Source organism: Mercenaria mercenaria, chromosome 10, assembly GCF_021730395.1.
Source record: "Mercenaria mercenaria strain notata chromosome 10, MADL_Memer_1, whole genome shotgun sequence".
In the NCBI taxonomy this organism is placed as follows: domain Eukaryota; kingdom Metazoa; phylum Mollusca; class Bivalvia; order Venerida; family Veneridae; genus Mercenaria; species Mercenaria mercenaria.
Genome location: NC_069370.1, coordinates 78,514,233 through 78,534,824, shown reverse-complemented (window position 1 = coordinate 78,534,824; position 20,592 = coordinate 78,514,233). Strand labels below are relative to the sequence as shown.

The window sequence follows — 20,592 nt, the reverse complement described above, 5'->3', positions numbered from 1 at the left end:
CACGAGTCTCAATTGGATTCTGGTTAAATTTGGAGTGTCTGATTCACATAAATATTAACTCAGGGAATTTATCTGGTATAAAGTACAATGTTTCATAAATAATGAAAATGAAACTGGCGTGAAACAATGGAGTGTTTCTTTCCGATAGTAGTCCTATAGTGCCATAATTATAGTCACGTGTACTGAGTACTTGATCTTCATCCAGAATATAGAAATTTATGACGACTGTATGACATGATTCTGCTGTTAAAATTGGCAATATAACTGTAAAGAAGTGACTTACAGAGAACTGTAACATTAAGCTGAACTGTCTCCTTTTCACCTAAATGTCTCGAGATACACTTGCATGTTCCACTATTTGACGTGTACCAAGTCCATCTCTTGAAACAGTCCGACCAAAGCTCCAGTCTTCTTCACTTCCTGTGAAGCCGACCATGATAGTGAAAGACCAGGGGATGCCCACCAATTACGGAGCGTGGAGGTCTGTTGCATGTTTCGTATTGCATAGTAATTGTGTTGTTGGTGTGGAAGGATCATGATCAGAGGGGCTATGTTCTGGTTTGTCTAAATTCAAATACAATACTTATGTATACAATTTAGAGAAATATTGCTCATGTATAATAGGATGTTAACACTTCTTACACTCTTATCAAATACGGCGTGAAATGTCCGTTGGTTTCTAATTTCTGCTAGAAAATCGCTCTAAATGAAGGTCAGTGTATGATATATGCAATGTTATCTCAAAATGTGCTGGGTTTACTGACCCGTTTATTATTATAAAAGTGTGAACACCATTAAACAGATGAAGCTGTAATGTGGCGTTCAGTGCATTACACAGCTGGAAACCTAAATTCTTAGTACATATACAGTCAATAGCTGGTGTCCAAATCATGTTTGTCTGTACCTTTCAAACAATCATTTACTTTCTCTAAATTTTCATTGATGAAGTGTATTAAGTTAATGTTTTCTGTAGTTTATTGAAATATAAATCGAGGGAATACCCTTCTAAAGTGAGATGATAACGGTGGATAATATTTCAGAAACTATCATTGTTTCTAATGGCAAGGACTTTCATAATATTTTTTTTCAGTTACAGTACATTTGAATGCGAAAGAATATGAAAAAATAAATAAATCAGTCAGTAAAGATATAGCAGTGTAGATCTATAAACATATACATAACTATGCGATCCGTCGCATTAAAATGTAAAAGAAATCGAAAAATATCAACTATGTGACTTTATGAATTAGCATGTGACGTTGTCCAATGCAGTGACGTCCTTTGACACGGGTCAAACTAGTACAATTTGCAACTAACATTAAAAAATGCAATAAAAGAAAACGTGTTTGTTCCACATATACGATTGAAATATCTATCACTACTATACTCCTAAGCACCAAATTCTAAATTTGCACTCCGATGGCTGTCCAACGAACGAAAATATCTCTTCTGATGCTCACTTGGAGACAAAACTTCCGTTCTGGCACACCGGACTTGCGTTTCCTGTAATTTTACCAATGCCGGCAAAATAGATTTAGCATTCACCCACTTCAGGTGCCTCTCGTGCTGACAGTGGCAACTTACGATCAGAGCCACTGTGTGGTTAACCGATATTTGACTATGTTCTATTATACTTTCATTTTTGATATTATGTTTAATATAAGTCTATGAAAGACGACTTTCCACTGATTGCTTTCGCCAAATTGAATTAGTTATAACAGTCACCTTGTAACAGATCTATCACGTTGATGCTAGACTGGACAAGGTCAGGACTATGGTAAGCCCTGAATGCGTTTTCAAAGAGGTTACTCTGTGTCAGGTATCGTTGAAAATTGCAGGAATTGAATTTTACTGATGGCGTCACATATGCAATCCAGTGGCCAGGTGTTTACTGTCAACTGCCTTGCAGATTTCATTCGAGAAAACAACCCAATATCAGCTGCTTGCAGACTGTGAGGGGAGTCTTGCAACAAACAATAAAGAAAAATATCATACTCATGTGTAAATGTTGTATTCTGCTCAACCCGGGGCTAGAGGGCATAGACAGTAACTTGCATTTCCATTACCGTCCATGAGCATTCTCATTCAAACGAGCCTGCAACATTTTCGTTTTTGTCGTGTTGGGTGACCTGTGGTTTTCCACTTTGTTATTTTATACGTGTCCTATGTCCAACCACGAAAAGTAGGATGGGAACTATTATCCTCTTGGACTTAGTAATGTCATAGACCAACCTTGACTATGCTACAAAGGCGTCAGAATTCATCCATCCGTTGGTTATAGCAGCAAAAGGGGCCTATATGAAATTGGCCAGACCAATATCTCGAATGCGATCACCTGGAAACAAGATCATTGGTGGTGGGTACTCGCCAAAAGCTTTAAAGCCTGCCATTATGATGATGATGATTTGAGTTTCTGTGTTCGTATTAACTATATACACGTGGCAGGCACGTGCTGGTGCCAGGACCCCCCTTGTTCTGTATATTTTGTTTAAAAAAGAACCCAGATCTCCACGCCGTTAGTCATTCAGCAGATCTTCATAATCCTAAAATTCCTTCTCCATACAGTTAGGCACAACAGAGTACCAACCACGAACCATTTTTATACTTATAATAGCTTGATCATGTCCCAAAACCATATGCTTCCTTAGTGTTACGTCTGAATGCCGTTTGCAAAACCTCTCAAACTAGTCCCGCCTCGGCATATTCTTTTTTAAGGGAGTAGTGCGGTCATCCTTGTCTAACACATTTTTGACCTTTCGTAATATCTCTGTCATGGTCAGAAGTATATACACCATCACAGCGGTAATATGCTCCATGTTCCCTGTTCCCGAGAATATAGTATAACCAAGCTAGCAGTGAGAGACATGTGTCCATATTTGATCCTTGAAGCCTCCTCCAGTCAGCCTTTCTTCTATGATCGGAGGTGATCAGCCATCATATCAGGATAATCTCACACAAGCTAATTTATCAATCCAGCGTAGTCCTGCGGGAACCATAAGTTGGGATCTGCTGCATTTTTGCTCAAAGCCCCATACGAGCACATTGGAAAGCATACATAGCTTCAGGCTTATATTTGACCCTCTTCTTCCCTAGCATCTTAGCGGATATTTCTGTAAATCTGTAAATGCAGAAAGAAATGATAAATAGACACATATCGTGAATATAGGTGTCGCATCATATTTATAAATTGTTTTGATGTGTTCTATATGTATATTATCTAGCTTCTTTGATATTTTACATATAGAACGATGACTATGTATTTTATATTGCAAAAACATAGTGAAAAGGAAGGTCGAACATTTGATTGTAAGGCAATATCTACTCTGTCTGATATATTCAAATTTTGCAATAGAACGCCAATAAAAGGGTTAATAAACATAAACACTCTTCAAAACATTTCATGGTAAAATCCCACAGATTAGTATTGTTGCTTAAAATACAATCAAAACTTAGAATCCATAAAGGAAATCACCTACCTCTAACCAAAGTTATATTTACTGAAAACCATTGTCATGGTTTAAACGTAAAGTAGTCACAAAACTTGGCGTCAGAAACATCGTCACTTATGACGACATTGTTCTTGGATAACCGTAAATCAATTTGGTCGACAATTAGAGACAATTACCAATAATACAAGGAAAGGTCCATATTAAATGCGGGTCGACATCAGCTGACTTGCTCTATTAGAAATATGTGCACTTAAATTAAAAATCAAATACCACGACTGTTGGCTCCGTGTCCGTTGCAGCACTGTGGACACTCCATAGTTTTTTTACTACGAACAATAACGTTACGCGTACAAAAGATACCCATCCATTGGAATGTTTGGTTTTTTTGTTTCTTTGCGTCATTGAAACGTCATGACGTCATTTCTGTTTACGGACGTTCGCCCCGCTTTTTACCACGCTGCTATAAGAAAGAGTGCTAAAAAGAAAGCGTTTCATTTCTATAAATTGTAATTTACGGTATGCAAGAAAAATAATCGACTGCTGGTTGTAGGTGCAAAGCCTATTTATTGCCAGAAAAAGATACACTTACCCATCTGCATCTACAACTAGTGAAATATTATAATGCGATATAGGCATGAAAGTGTAGAAAATTTTATTGGCTGAAAGGTTTGTGAAAGGCAAACACAAGTCATTAAATTAATACAACTACAGGGATAACAACAATGAACGAGTAACAACTTCAACCAATGGATATCGTCATATATTACACATCCAATCACTGCTGTAAGCTGTTGTTCTTAAGACGCGACTATCTTTACTGAATATTTGTCTTGGTTTACATTTTGCTTTTAAAAGCAGGGATACTACATGAGGACGGGTCAGTTACAGAATATGCCAAACAATTAGTAAATAAATACTTAAAGTAAATAAGGTAATTGTCATTGTATATTTCTTACAAGTAACGTTTAGTAGTATCTTCCTCTCCGATAAGACAGTAAACCAATCATGGTCACTTGACTTGCAGAAGACTTATTTTTCCATTTGCAGGCTCTGATGGTTAGTATGTCATGACCATTGTAGCAAAGTTACCTTAAAACCAGCAGAGGTGACTGTGTGGACAACATGAGATATGAGTTCATCATCCCATCTTGTTGAAGTACCTCCATCTATAAGCCAGGAGACTGTAGGCACGGGTCGACTACGGGATGCTTTACACCCAAACTCCACGGACGAGTTTTCAGACATCGTTACTGAAGAGCTTCCGGGATAACTAATATTCACTGATGAGACAGGCACTGAACATATGAGTTATGTTAGGTTAATTATGAAGAATGTCCTACAACTTATGATGGAATTCATGGTCACAAGGGTATAAAAAAAGAGAAAATTTCAAACCAGTTTCCGTTTAAATTAGTCATTATTAAACTATAAAATAACAAAATATATCTTTTAAAAAAGGATGGTCGGCATGGCCGTATCAACCAAGCATAGTTAGATTTTGTGTTTTAAATCATATATATATATATATATACTAGCCAGTTACCTACAGATCACTTCCAGGCGCGTAACGCGGCACACTCAGTTACTCTGCTAATTGATGCGGACAGTTGCAGTTAAAGCCAAATTTCAAAAAGGTTTAACAATTAAAGGAAGCAAAAAAACAAATCGGTAGAGTCAGTGTTTTCGCATAATAATTTATTAGACGTTTTTGTAGTTTTGTAAATTTTAGAAGAAAAATACAGGGCTGTAACTTGCTGTTTCAAGTATTTAGTGTATGGGTGTATGGTATCGATATATAGAACTATAAATGAATGTCAGGTTAACATATTTTGATATTATTTCATGATTCAGACATTTAAGTGAAGTTCGAAAAATTTCCAAGATATAATACTGAATCATGTTTTGCGGTTAACGACTGGGTATTGTATTATTTTGATACTAAGTAATTCATGTAATCAAATACCCTTGTATCGTAATATTTATAAACAGTGTATCTACAATACTTTGGGAAAATAATCCGCTGAAAGATAAACCTTGGTAAATTAGAATTATACTATTTTTTACAATCACATATCCAGTCTTTTCAGCAAGTTTCAAGTTTATTCATATTTCTTGCATACCAGACGGGGATTTCCGGTATTTTTACCGGTGCTTGAAAAATTCATCTTACACCCCGGGGTGTAAGATGACTTTCGTGCTTTAAATGACGTATTACGAACTACATATATGTAGAAGATTTATGTAGTTATTTATATTTTATTTCGAAAAACGGAATAAAAATCCAATACCTTGAGAGTTCCTCTTTGTTCCTGATAGTATATTTCCCGATTCAAAACATGTTATTTTATTAAAAATTCATAACGTTACGCTGCAACTGATAAAACACAACCGGAACTAAACATTGTTATTTGTCTTTGAAACGTCATGACGTCTTTCCTGTTTACTGACGTTGGTTTCCCGCGCTTTGTTTGAATACCCTGCTATAAGAAATAGTTTTAAAAAGAAAGCCGTTCGATTGAATTTATTTTTATTATTATATCTTGATATCGGTATGCAAGAAAAAGATTCTGTCACTGGTTATAGGTGCAGATGGGAATTTCCGGCTCTCGGGTAACTGTTTAGGCGGTAACTCGGTAGGAACCTCGTTACCGCCTAAACAGTTACCCTCGAGGCCGGAAATTCCCATCTGCACCTACAGCCAGTGAAAGAATCTTATAATATTCCACTGGACTTTAAGTCCATGGTGGCAATATTAACATAATATATAACAAACAGTGAATACATATAAGTTGAGAAGGTATGACATATTACATTTTGACATAATAATACAGTTACAATTCATATTATATATCAATCTTTACAAATGAAGTATATCTAAATTGTTAGACAATATTTCTCACTGCTGAGAATATGGCTAATTATACCGATACTAACGTACGAGTGAGCAAAATTACTGAAACTTAACATTTATTTGCTAATAAGGTAAGTGTCACATTTAATGAACTTCATTTGTGTTAAAAAGTAGATACTATGATAGTAGGCATTGTACCTAATTTAAAGAATATTTAAAAAATGAAATAAAAAAGTAAATATTGTCATATATGATGCCATTGCATGATACAACAACTTTTATTTTCAATGTTCTGTCATCAGTAATGGAATAATGTTCAAAAGATGATCAACAACAAATAGTCCTACCTGTGTAAAGGGAAGGTAACTGTGTAACTAAATACTGGTTACTTAAGACAGTACTAGTTATCTCCCTTATCAATTTGCATATAAAGTGTTAGAATTGACCCTAAATTGACCTATGGTCTGTTTCATGTAGCAATCAAAGAAAACACTGATGTTCTTAAATATTTATTTAATTCTGTTTATATGAAATATAATGATTTATATAATGTTTTATGAAAATAGTACAAGTATGTTAATAAAGTGATAAGTATGTGGTATTGTTGACAGTAAAAAATATGAATTATATAAAAATGGACATTTTCATGAGAAAAAGAACATATAGCTACAATTCATTAAAAACATAAGATCATAAAAAATAAGCCAACCAATTTCTAAGAAAAAACAACTTCATAGTAACAGAAATAAAAAAGTACTGGAAAAGAGGTCAAATGTTGCCTTGTAGTACTACTTCTTAATGTTTGAATATGCCAGTTCAAATCAAAATACAACATTATTGGAAACTTTTATGAGTTTTTTATAAGTTTTATGAAGGCTGCAAAGACCAGTAGCCTGTAATATGACATAAAATCTGAATACAAAACGTTTGACTAGTACAGTGGTGACATCACTTTTAAAGTAACCATGCCACTATCAAAGTTGACAGGAACTTAAGGAAATTAACCTGCAAAGTTTCGTGAAGACTAATTAATAATATATTGTCCAGACAAACAAATCAGAAACAGGCACAGGCACACCATTTGGACAACTAAGTCTTCATTCCGTAAACTCGCCACAACAAAAAGTAATGACAATATAAAATACTGAAAACATACTCATGATAAGTACAAAAGGGCCAACATTTCTGAGTCATAGAACTTTCTGATCTTATGATGCTTAATGAGGTAACATGTTACACAAAATATTGCTATGGTAAGAAAAGGGCAATAATTATGAAAAAAGCCAAATGCAGTTATGTAACTAGTGCATTTAATGTCAGATTATTACAGTTTGCAATTGTAAGAAGTTTAATACATTTTTCATTAACAAAGTGGAAGGTGTTCTAGGTATTTTTATGACAAAACATGTCTCCCACCTATGTATACCTTTATGCTATGGCGGCTATTTTGTGCAGCAAAATGGAAAGTGTTGCTGATGTGCAAAAATATACTTGGTACTGATCACTCCTGTGAAGTTTCATCAAAATCTGTTAAGAAGTTTTGACCTGTGAAAGCCGACAAGATTTTTCTACTTTTAGCTCTGGCTGCAATTTAGTGCATCGAAACGAAACGTGCAATCGATATGCACAACACTATGCTTGGTACTGATCATTCCTATGAAGTTTTATCAAAATCTGGCCAGCAACTTGTCCTCTTAAAGCCAGACAGGCTTAATGCGGATAGACCAGAAGGCATAAACAATACCTCTCCCCACCTTTAGATGAGACATAATTCCGAGATAAAACCTTACATACAACACTTTACAAAATCAGGATGCTAAAAAATGGATGTGCAATACCTCTACCTATCCTTCAGTGAAACGAAAAATGACAAAACACAAGTAATATGGAGGAGTTATGGGTCATGACATGTACGATAAACAAATGTTTTAAGACTGAAGAAAATGCATTGAATAGTTCAAAAATATACATTAGCGTTTTAGTCCAATATAAACTTTGTCACACTAAAATGATATTGCAATTATAATGACCAATCGCTTTTTAGATTAATGAAGGAGAAAAACAATTTATGCCAACTTTAAACTTACAACTTTAAAAACGAAAATTATCAAACGTTTTACTGTGGTATTGCATGAAATTAAATTTTGTCACCATACAAATAATTAATGATTTAATAATACTGATAACTATGATCTTAAGTTTGATTTGTGAACATACTGTGCTATAAACTGAGACAAAACAGTACTGACACTACAAGACACAGTATTTTGAAAATTATAACAGTGTAATGTTTACATATTCTCAAAGTTTCTGAATCACATTTACATGCACAGTTGGACAAGACTTGTTGCTCTCTACATATGCGTCCTACAATAACAGCAAATATGTAACAAAAATTGATTCAGAAGGTTCCTCTATACTAAACTGTGCAAGCTGCAGACACTGATCTTGAACAATAGCTGAACGGTGACACTGAAGATTTCACAGGTATATATCTGAAGAAAGAAATGCATAATGTAGTAACTCTGTATTCGAGGTGTCTGCAGTCTTTAATATTCAAAATATGTATATTTCTGAATAACAGGTTAGAATAAAAGTGTTACTGGATTAATAAACTTCAACATATCTTATGCATAAGACCCATTTTAGTAGAATATATCAAGAGGCCAATAGTGACCCTAAGTCACTCACTTGACCTTACTATTTGACCTAAAATATATGTATGACACACTATATATTTTAGAATATTATGATGGCAGGCTATATTTTATTCTATATCTTAAATACTTTGAAAATAACAACCTTATACTTGACATTTCATAAGTTATATCTTACATTCACCTTTTAAGCTTATAACAATAGAATTGTGTTTACCTTTTTAATTAATTTCAGGAGAAAAATGTAAGATATTTGGAAAGTTACATTCATAAGTCTGTAATTATTTGGTACTGTTTAATTTCTTTTTGTAAGTGTAAAGTTTATATATCATACTTGACCCTTGGTCTCATGTGAAACAAACTTTACACAAGCCTCTTGAAGTGATATATGCCAAATCAATAACTGAATTACATTGTAACTCTTTGAATATTGTAAACAATTACCTGAAGGTATAAACATCTGTGTTTCATTAAGTCATACAGATCAACATTGGCATTCTCAACATATGAATCCACAGAACATTTTACACTGAAATAAAGAAATAACTTTCTACAAATTTTGTACTTCCATTACTGAAATTTACAGACTTTACATTAAATTAGGACTCTAATCCATTGAAAACATCAAGTGACAGATATCAAGAAAACATTGCATTAAAGATATTTAAACAAAATGGTTATTGCTATAGTGTGTTTAAAAGCTTTGAAACATGGTTAGTGGCCGACAATAGTAGTTCTTTTATCTCTGTATCATATGAAAGGCTAAGAGTTAAGGAGTCAGAATAGATATCTTTACCTAAGTCAAAATTTCTTGATTCAAAATGGTTGGCTGTACCATCCTTCATGAAACTTCATAAAATCATATTAATTACATTTACAATGTGTATCTGTTAAATGTTTATGGGAATGTAATTTTAATAACTGGCATTATATTACCTTTGACATGTTAAACTTGTTAAAGAGTATCATTTGTACATCATTGTACCATCAGACCATCTTTCACTTCTGTCAACCTGACTAACCATGCTGGACACCCTGAAATATATAAATGATAAAATCTGTGAAAAGACTCATCATGCAAAAACCATAACACCATCTTTATAAAATCACCTTAACCTAAAAAAAAAATATCATTATTTCAAATTATTATTGTCCATAAAAGTATAATGTATCCATCCATAATCATTACATGACTCCTTATGTAATTTACAGTTCATAGTTTGGAATGGCTTCCAGTCTAAATCCAGAAGTTGGAAGAAAAACAAATTATGAAAGTTTATTTATGGTGTCATTTAAAAGAATGACCTGCCTGTTAATTGTCAACTGTTTGCTCTTTTTAATATTGACAGGCAATTGCATTTTATCAAATGCTGTCTAATATATATATCAACTGTCAATAGTTTACAAGTGTTAATTAGATGTCACTGAATTGTGTACTTGTTTCAACATCATAAGAGAGATAAAACTACATGTAAATTGTAAAACATTGTATGAGATACCCTTCCATCATGTATAATTGCCTTTAAAAAGAAATTACATAGAAGTATTATCCCACAGTTTTTGACTGTCCCTGCTCTATCTAACTTTCAAGCTTCTGCAGCACTTTAATGTGTCATCTGTTCACTTGTACTTCTGTCTGAAATGAGGTAATTATATATTTCAATAACTTATAATTATAAATATATTATGTTATTCTTTTCCTACAATTTGCAACAGTTTCTTTTGAAAATTCATTTTATCTCAATTACATTTGTTCTGACTACAGCTAAAATACATAGACAGACTATAAGCTATTATAAGGTCAAAGGTCACCCTAAAGGAAAAATCGGTAAACTTAGGCCCAGTTAATCACAGATGCTTTAAATAACCTGTCATTTCACACAATAATTTGCTATAGGGTTATGTATCTACAAACAAAAAACAAGAAAAAACAAATTAATGGAAAGAACATTTTTGGGCAATTTAAAAAGCGACAATGAAAGTGAAAGTAGAAAGTCAATATTTTCTTATCGACTTTTCTTTCATAATATCCGTTTAACAGGTAACAGTTTACTTTCATACTGTATTGAATAATCCATAAACATTATACTTACCGTTTAAATGCATGAAAAATCCTCATGGTACCCGTAAACTTATAATTTGTCGATAACCTCTCAGTTTTCGGCCGATTTCACGTGAAAATACGAAACCGGTGTTGACATAAATGTTCTACTTCCGGCGGTATTCGATTGCGTAAATCGGCTCTAGTACTATGTCTATACTATGATTTGTATAGATCCAGGACTCTAGACTCAAAAACTGCCGCACTAACCTTACCGAAACGAAATGTAAGGTAATAACGGTCTAATGAATTAGACTTTGTAAATATAAACTAAGCCGCGTAGAGCCAATCTTACAAACTCGAAACATTGATGTAAGATTGGTTTCACGGTCGTGCATGTGTATATAATAATATTCAGCTGTATTTAAGTTTAATTGTTTAGGAAGTTGAATTTACTGTATTATCTGTCTGGTTTCATAATTGTGACACTTTTCTAATACAATAATACATTTATAATACTTTACGTGCACGTAAAGATACAGTCACGTTAAATGTTGTTTGTACCATACACTGCTTCATTTCGAATCACAAAAGCATGATAAACATATTTACCTAGGTTTTTGATTTGTAATGTATTATTACAGCTATACAGTTCTATCAATTTAAACATATTTGGATATTTCCAATATTTTTCATGTATATACTGTTTTCTTATGTCATTATATAGTTGGCATTCAAACAAGAAATGAAATTCGTCTTCTAAGACGTTGCACATTGAACATTTTCTGTCACTTACTGGTGTACTTGTCGGCCTTGTCCAGCGCCCATCTTCTATTTGTAATCTATGTGACGATACTCGTAATCTGGACAATGCTTTATTATATTTATCTACAGATATGATATTTAGATATTCATGAAATTTGAAACAAGATATTGTTCTGTAAAATAAATCACTTTTCAACATTTGATATATTTTATAGACATATTTCCTGTCATCACTATGAATCAATTCCAGCCAATATTTTATAATGTTATAATGCTGCATCGTTTGGAATGACATTCTATCTAGTTCCCCATATATAAAATCGTTTTGTGTATTTTTCTTTACCCCTATTAACTTTTTACAGTATTGCAAATGTACTCTTTCTATAGCATTACAATCACCAAATCCTATAACTTCGCTTCCATAGTTCAAGATAGGAGAGACTAATTTATCGAATAGATCTAATTTATGCAAGGGCGTTAAGTATGTAAATTTATGTAAATATTTAGTAAATGTGAATATTGCTTTCTGAGCTTGTCCAGCTAATGTAGTTTTTGCAGCACTAAAGGAACCACCACTAGAAAAAACAATTCCTAAGTACAACACAGTATTTACCCTAAGGGGTACCAAATGTTTAAAGACTCTATAGTTCTCACTCAGTTTTATTAACGTTTCGGCTATAAGGCCTTTATCAAATGACAAATTCCGAGAATTACTCTACATCATGGCGTCTCATAATATAACAACATTTGAAATACAAAACCGGAACTGACGTAACGTTATTAAACGTCAACGTCAAATCCCGCTAAAAATTCTGCACATTAAGTCTTTTATTTTTTAATCATAACTTCATTAGGCCAGAAGACAGTCCTTGTGGATCATAAATGTGTATCGATTTTTAGCGGGATTTGACGTTTAATAACGTTACGTCAGTTCCGGTTTTATATTTCAAATGTTGTTATATTATGAGACGCCATGATGTAGAGTAATTCTCGGAATTTGGCATTTTGATAAAGGCCTTATGGCCGAAACGTTAATAAAACTGAGTGAGAACTATAAATTCCTAAGTAGGTAAATCTGTTGACAATTTCGATTTCACATTTATTATAATAGAATTTAAGGTTTTGTGGTAGTCTGCCGCCTCTTCTAAAAATCATAATCTTCGTTTTTTCTGTGTTTACTTTAAGTTTCCATGTACTACAATAATCTTGTAAAATCAATAGACTATGTTGTAATTCTTCAGCAGAATTTGCAAATACAATTATATCGTCTGCATATAACAGAAGAAACATCTTAAACATATTAATATCTAACCCTTCAAGGCCGCTATTTATAAAAGTATCTTCTAGATCATTAATATACATTGTGAATAAAAAGGGAGATAAGCATTCCCCTTGTCTAACACAGAGTACACATGTAAATTCTTCACTCAGCTTATTTAAGTACTTTACTCTTGACTTAACAGAAGCATAAATTGATTGAATAATAGCTAATAGTTTACCCCTTAAGTCTAGTTTAATAAGTTTGTACCATAAATTATCTCTTACAATGTAATCAAATGCCTTGCTGTAATCTACGAATAAACAATAGAGTTGCTTCCCTTGATTAAGTATATGAGATATTAAACCATGTAGAACAAAAATATTATCGATAGTGCTCATATTTGATCTAAACCCTGCCTGCGCTTCGATATATACATTATACATTTCAGCCCAATTTTTCAACCTATTATTAATAATACGTGTAAATAATTTACCAAGGCAACTTAATAACGTAATTCCTCTGTAATTATCTACATTGTTAAGCAACATTCTATCAATACGTCGCCATACTCGGTGACTTATAATTGTGTCGGTGCGACATTAAATCCAACAAAAACAACAACAGCAAAAATTCATTAAGCTACTAATCTATTCATTAAGGATAAACGCTTTGTCTGACGATTCACTCAGCCTTGCACAATCAGTAAAGAGAAAAAAATAGACACTCTCGTCCAGTCAGGCAGATGGTTGCATAAATCTTTCATTTTGATTTATTATCTATAATGCGTTATCAAGTAATCTCTGATTTGCAAACGTAAGTTACGTGGCATGGGTCAGTCCTGGTCACGAATTCGTTCTTAGTATTGCATAAAGCTATTGAATTAATAGCAGATGCTTTGATCATACATATGTTAATTTGAAGTCGTGTAAGAAAAAATCTTATCACATGCCTGACGTTGTGGGAGTGAAATAAAGTCATTACATAATTTTGATATTACTATAGTGTAATGAAGCTTTGATGTTGACGTAGTTTTAAGTATAAAAGACGTTGGTGGAATTTATTTGGTAATAGGTAAACGAAGATAAGTTTTAAATGTTTCTGTAACCGGTTGACAATTTGGTATCTTTAACATTACTTGTTCATATTGTTTGATTTAGGGGTGTCTGACCATATTAAGACATAGTTCCTTCCCTTTGACCAAATAGTTCTGTTATTTATTTTCCCATTAGAGTTACCTTACTTGGAATAGTTCCCGCCGTAGGTGGCGTTTTCAGTCATTTTGCACAGAAGGCTTGTTGAAATCACGCAGAGTGGTTGAAAAGTTTTGTGTTCTGTGTTTTAATTTAAGTTTTAAGGTTTTTTATTGGAATAAATTATGGTTAGTATCTTTTGCATTGTTTTGCAATTGCTTAGTCTGCGTTTGAAGCAAATTATTATGTATTTGACTTCGTAATACATGTATTTGCTTTACTTTAAAAATCTGAAATTTTGAGTAAGAATTGCAAAACTTCAAGATGGCAGCATTATTTTTTAATAAACTATAACATTCGCGGCTGTCAGAAAGCATTCATATCTATTACACTGTTTTACCATTGTAGGCAGTAACCTGGGTATTATGTGGTAACCGCAGTTTGGCTGTTTTCTTTGTAATCAGCACCAGTCAGAAATAATGAGTGAAAAAGTAGACATGACAGCCATTCCATAAATGGTAAGTTTCATGTATTTTGTATATTTTTGTTATGCATTGTGTAAAGTATTGTTTTGTTCTATTTTCTGTTTATATGTTTTATTTATAGTGCAATTTATTAATTGCCACTAGATCCATTGAATAAGGCATGTAATAAGGTATTTAATGAATATGCTATATTGTGTTTATTATTATACATTTATATATGTATTTCAGGACGTAATTATATTCTACACCGTTAACTGTGATCCTACGATGTACGTTACGGCCTGTTAGTGTTCTACATTACATTGTATTAATTCTGCAAGTATTATCAAAATTCAAAAGGAAACTGTGAATCTACCCTCGCTCTAGTCGTTTCTACAACACAGAACTTTATGGACAGTTAATATAATAGTCGCAATTTGACCGCGATGGGTGACCTATGGCTGATTATTCACATCGATTATTTCATTGTAGAAATAAGGGAGTGCTTACGGTAGCCGTATATGTTTATATAAATTAGTTTGTATACAATGCAGTATCAAAGTACATGTATGTATACTTATATTTGATCAGTTAAAACTTTCCAATACACTAATTTATATTTACACAAATTTATAATTCTATTTTTTTTTTCTCATGCAGCTCGTGTTTTTTTTATGCATAGAGGTGAATCGTCTTATGTACATTCCTTTTCAATAATAGGTTGTGCCTCATTTTTTATTATAATACAAAGGTCAACCATCGGGGTCAAGTTGCGTCCACTATACCCAAATAAACGATATGCCAAAATGCCCAAGTTATATTTCTACGATTCAGAGATCTATTTCTTTAACAGTATGCGTTACTGGGTCAAATAAGTCAATTTGAAATAGAGACAAAACAAAAATGTTACTATTAGGAATGAAAGGTGGAAGTATTTACCATCTGGATATAAAATAAATTGGAATGTATCAAGTACGCGTGCAAACCGTCGGTCTACAGACATTTTTAACAGCCCAATGTATTTTATACATATAGTTACTTTGAAACCGTCATATGACCGCAATTTAGACATTAAGTGCAGGCTACTAATATTCTTTTTCAGCGAAACAATAAACACTAACCTTTAACGAAAACTGTTGTTGAAGCCCATTTAGTGTATCTGCCGTTGAAAAGTAGACAACAACTCCAGTACGCCAAATGATCATGTTCCTTAATAGTCAGTATAGTCAAAACAAACGTACCATTTTCTAGACACTGTACATTGTATAATGAAGTATCGTTCAAAAGGTCGAAAGCAACACACTCATTGTTTACTTTTCGAATGTACCCAAGGCTACCATTTATTGCCCAGGCACTGTATGTTGAAATGTTGCCATCTGAGAAACATTGAAAGGTAAGGTTCTGGTCCGTAAGCGCATAGGCTCGTGGGTAAGGAAGAATATTTACATTTTGACAGCAGTAGCCTGAAAATAGGTAGAATATGATAGTGATAATAATAACAATGATGATGATGATAATAATACTAATACTACTACAATTAATAATAATATAATAATGATGATGATGATGATGATGATGATGAGTTTATTTTACTTTATGAACTTCTTATCTTATAGGTTTTCTCACAAACAGTAGTTATGATAAATTTGTTTCGTCATGAAAAATAATATTTCCATAATACGTGAGAGAATAGTGATGAAAATCAATACTATCTGGAATTTAATTAATTAATTACTATTGGATTTTAACAATTTTCAAAATATACATTGCGATATTTAGATATATTAAATATATTTATTTTCGTTTTATTTGCACGAAGCTATATGCTTGCAAACGATTTTTCCTTAAAGGGAAATTATATGGACTAACGGTCATAGCTCTAGTATATAAGCCGTTGCGCACGAGTTTTTGTCATTCGAGGTCTAAACGGGCATTGGGAACAGGTTTACCCTCCCATCCACCCTTATGTGTGAAAACAGTCTGTGAATGCGGAGATATTCAGGAAGATGCTGAACATGTTTCTTTAAATGTCCAAATTTTGTGTTTCAACGTCGACAATTGTTTATTAACACGCGACATATCATCCCATAAGTACAAAAAAAAAAAAAAAAAAAAAAAACCTTTTTGGCTGGGATAATTTACCAGATGAACTAAACGCTATAATTTTTCGTCAAGTACATAACTATATAAAGCCAACATTGTTGCATCGGGGGCGTGCAGAGCGAACAGAACATACATTTAATTTTTTTTAAATTAAACTCGATATTATAATTTCATAGTTTATCTTTGTTCTTTTTTCTTCTTTTTTCCAAAAGTAAACAAAAAATTGCATATATAACATTTACTTAGTATGTATTTATATTGAACACAACTCGGATCATTTTGTTACATTACTTATTTCAGGGGAGGGCCGTCATTAATGTTAGTAAAACTTGTGGCCCAACCCATTTGCTTTTTACCTAAATCATCTTTATCATATGTGTGTTTGTTTTAATGTGTTATACGTATTATATTTTGCATGTTCCAGATTAGCAATAAAATATGATTAAATAAAAAAAACCTTCTGTTTGTAGGGCTAAAAGTGAAATTATGTTTTGGATAAAGAGTATTTTGCCGCCTTCGGGTTGATAAACAAATACCGAGGTACAAACTATTACTTACAGACAATTATAATCTCTTTCCACAAAAATGATATAAGCAGTCTTCGAATATGGCTGGATTTGATTTCCATTTATTATAATAAACAAAGTAGCATATTTAAGAAATAATATATCTCATCCAGTGATTTGTCGTTGAATAAATCATTGTTTGGAGTTCAGATGAGAAGGAATTATATCACGAAGGCGCAGCCCGAGTGATATAATAATACGCATCTGAACGACTTCAAGAGCAAATCACTGAATGAGATATATTATTTCGATTCTAACACGTTATCAAGGATTTTCAAGTACATCCTTGACAACCTTCATTAAATATTTGCCCGTTTTCAATCGGTTTCTTTTCCAGCGCGCCGCTATGCCGTTTGACGCCATGACGTAATAATTGTAACGTCAGAACAGTGATTTGTTGTATAATAATTCACTTTTTTCTGCCTTCTTTGTTTAATAGGAAAATGAATCGGATCGTGTTAGAATCTACGATAAACAACGTTTGACGCACGGACCGGTAAGAGAGCATTATGGCGTCAAATATGACGTCAAATTGCCGTATAACGTCCAGTTTATTACTACTTGAATAAATGAATCATAGGGAATTTTTTTGTTATAAGACTTCAATGATCTAGTAAATTGAAAACAGTCAAGGTCTTCTTATGGTTTGTCGTCTAATTTACCACGGTTTATCGTTCAGATGCTTAGAATATTAACCAGTCGGGCTAACGCCCTAGTGCTTCAATTCCTTCGCATCTTTACCCTGAACCGTGATAAATCTGGTGACAAACCACTCGGAGGCCTTGATTATTTCTTAAATAAACATTTTACGAGCTCATTTGGTAGTTACTTTGTAGATATAATGATTTATGTAGAAAAATAGGATATTACTGATTGATAAGATATTTTGTTGATATAAATCAATGAATTCCGGATTCCCATCCCCGGATTGCTCCGGGTGTGTCAGAAAAAGTGGATTTTGCGAATTTGTTACGTTATAGATTTCTAATGCAGTCGTAACAGAACCTTAAGTAACCTTACTTGAACCGGAATAAAATCGTAATAGCTCGTTTTTTTACCACAGTGATTGTCTTCCGGACTGTTCGATATTTTAAGATGTGTTACGATCTTTTCAAAACTGTTACAGATTTATTATGATTCCTAAAAGGTTTACTGTTATCCGTGGCAAAATTTTGAGCATGTTCAAAACTTCGCACCCTTGTCCCCGAATGCCTCCGATTTATGAACGGATACACCGGATGACTCACGAGTGAGTTTGGAGTTTTGTGCGGAGGTGTTACGGATGCTGAACTCTACCCGCAAGTCAATCCGGGGCTGTGTGATTCTAGCTCACAATACATTTCAAATATAAAATATCTACTGGATTGAAACACTGTTCAGCCTTAACGGCCAAATATACATTTAAATATATGACAACTACAATTATGGATATAAAGAGGGAATAATACATTACCTGGAAGCATGATAATTATTCCAAACAATACAATAAAATTAATAGATATCCATGACATTGTACCTGCCATTATAATATTTATTCAATTTCTGATTAATTACAAATAGCAGGAAATATGAACGTCAATGTTTACGCTAATTAATGTGCAGGATGCATCTTAATTAATTTTTACTACCGTTTTGTACGGTGTACTGTTAGGGCCATTGTTGTCTTATCTCTTTGCTTTGTGGATTGGTAAGGGCACCAGTTCGATCATAATACGATGCGAGGCTACGATGCGAAAACGAAAACACAGTGCAAAGACGCGATATGAATATAACACTTTTGCATCGTAATTTCATGTGTTCGCATCGTATTATCGCGATATCGCCCTTCACCTTAAGGGCGTAAATACGATATTACGAATTAATATTACACTATTGTACTTTCGTAATGTTGCCATTCGGTTGAAAGGACGACTATGTGATAATATGATGCGAAAACAAAGCGAAAATGAGATATTAACATCGTACCTTCGTAAGGAGCGGTAGTGCTATAATTTCATGCGAAATCATGATGGAAAGTGTGTCTTCACCTCGTAGTTTCGTGTTTTAGCATCGCATTATTGGCCATCGCATCGTATCTTCTCGTCTTCACATCGTATTATACAGGGCAGAGGGACGTAAAAATGGTGTTTCTAACGAAACGCAGTAGTTTTAAAAATCTAATGAATATATAACTTAAGAAACTGGAGGAAAACCATGGTATACCGGCTAGAGTAACCCTTTAATTCTTTTTTTTTGTCTACATATGTACTTTTTTATGTACCCTTTTGAATACTGGTATCCGCAACTCTCTAACAATGTCTTCCTTTAAACGTAATTCAAACAAAAGAAGCGACGCACTCCAATGTACTATGACGCGGGTATCTGAAAAAAAAACTCAGGTGCTCAACACGCGCCGTGCTCAACACGCGCCTCTTTACCAAATGATGTGCACTAAATCATCATCACTTGTTGCTTCGAAATAATAACAATTATCAATATAATCTACGGAATTTCGATATAGACTTTGATACTGTTTTTTTTTGACAACTGAGACCTTTCTGATTAGGATAACATGACTATATGTTTCTTGACGTACAGCCCTACATATCGGACAGTAATAGATCTTTATATCTCAGTCGACTCTTTCATTTCAGACAACATTCTACCCTTTTTATCTTTACAATAAATACTGATACGCACTAGGTAGCATTCTTTAATTTTCACTATATCCATCAATACCTAACATCTTGTGTTAACTTTTCATATCTCTTAAAAATACTGACGACATATGTTTTTTTTTTTTTTTTTTTTTTTTTTACTTTTTTGCCGATTTTCAGACTATTGTTTTCTTGTCCCATTACAGCTTTAAACGCACCATATGTCTAAAAGTTTTTCCGCTAAGAAGACTTTTTTAAGACTTGCTTAAGGTATAGTGCGATCAATTCGTAACAGAAAATGCCAAAATACTTCAGAAAATGGGAAAAGCACAAAAATTGGCACAGCTATTTATTAAAGCATTAAAAACATTTTTTTCATGGGACCCACTTGATAATCTGTCAAGATGGCTGATATGGCGGCCATTTTCCAAAATGGCTGCCAAAACTCAATATTCCTAGAAATCTAATGAAAGGTCATTATATTTACATTCACCCCAAAATGCCTAAAATAAATGTATATAATAAAATAAATCCTAAATTTGCATCAAATGCAAAAATAACAATTCAGATGATGTTAGTTTCTTTCTGTTTTTCCCTGGTAACGGCAAA

The 20,592-nt window shown here is 33.2% G+C and overlaps 1 protein-coding gene and 1 long non-coding RNA gene across 2 annotated transcripts; both read right to left on the bottom strand.

The window, feature by feature from the left end:
• Positions 1-354: 354 nt before the first annotated feature.
• On the bottom strand, positions 355-18,955 carry LOC128546021 (uncharacterized). Its single transcript, XM_053517010.1, has 4 exons — positions 18,801-18,955; positions 15,800-16,141; positions 4,539-4,744; positions 355-564 (listed from the first exon to the last, which is right to left on the bottom strand). The coding sequence occupies exons 1-4, from the start codon at positions 18,868-18,870 to the stop codon at positions 355-357; spliced, it is 828 nt and encodes a 275-aa protein (XP_053372985.1). The 5' UTR covers positions 18,871-18,955.
• LOC128546263 (uncharacterized) lies at positions 8,559-10,541 on the bottom strand. The gene is made up of 4 exons (XR_008365903.1): positions 10,495-10,541; positions 9,894-9,992; positions 9,402-9,486; positions 8,559-8,795 (listed from the first exon to the last, which is right to left on the bottom strand). It is a non-coding gene; the product is annotated as an uncharacterized LOC128546263 (long non-coding RNA).
• Positions 18,956-20,592: the final 1,637 nt, after the last annotated feature.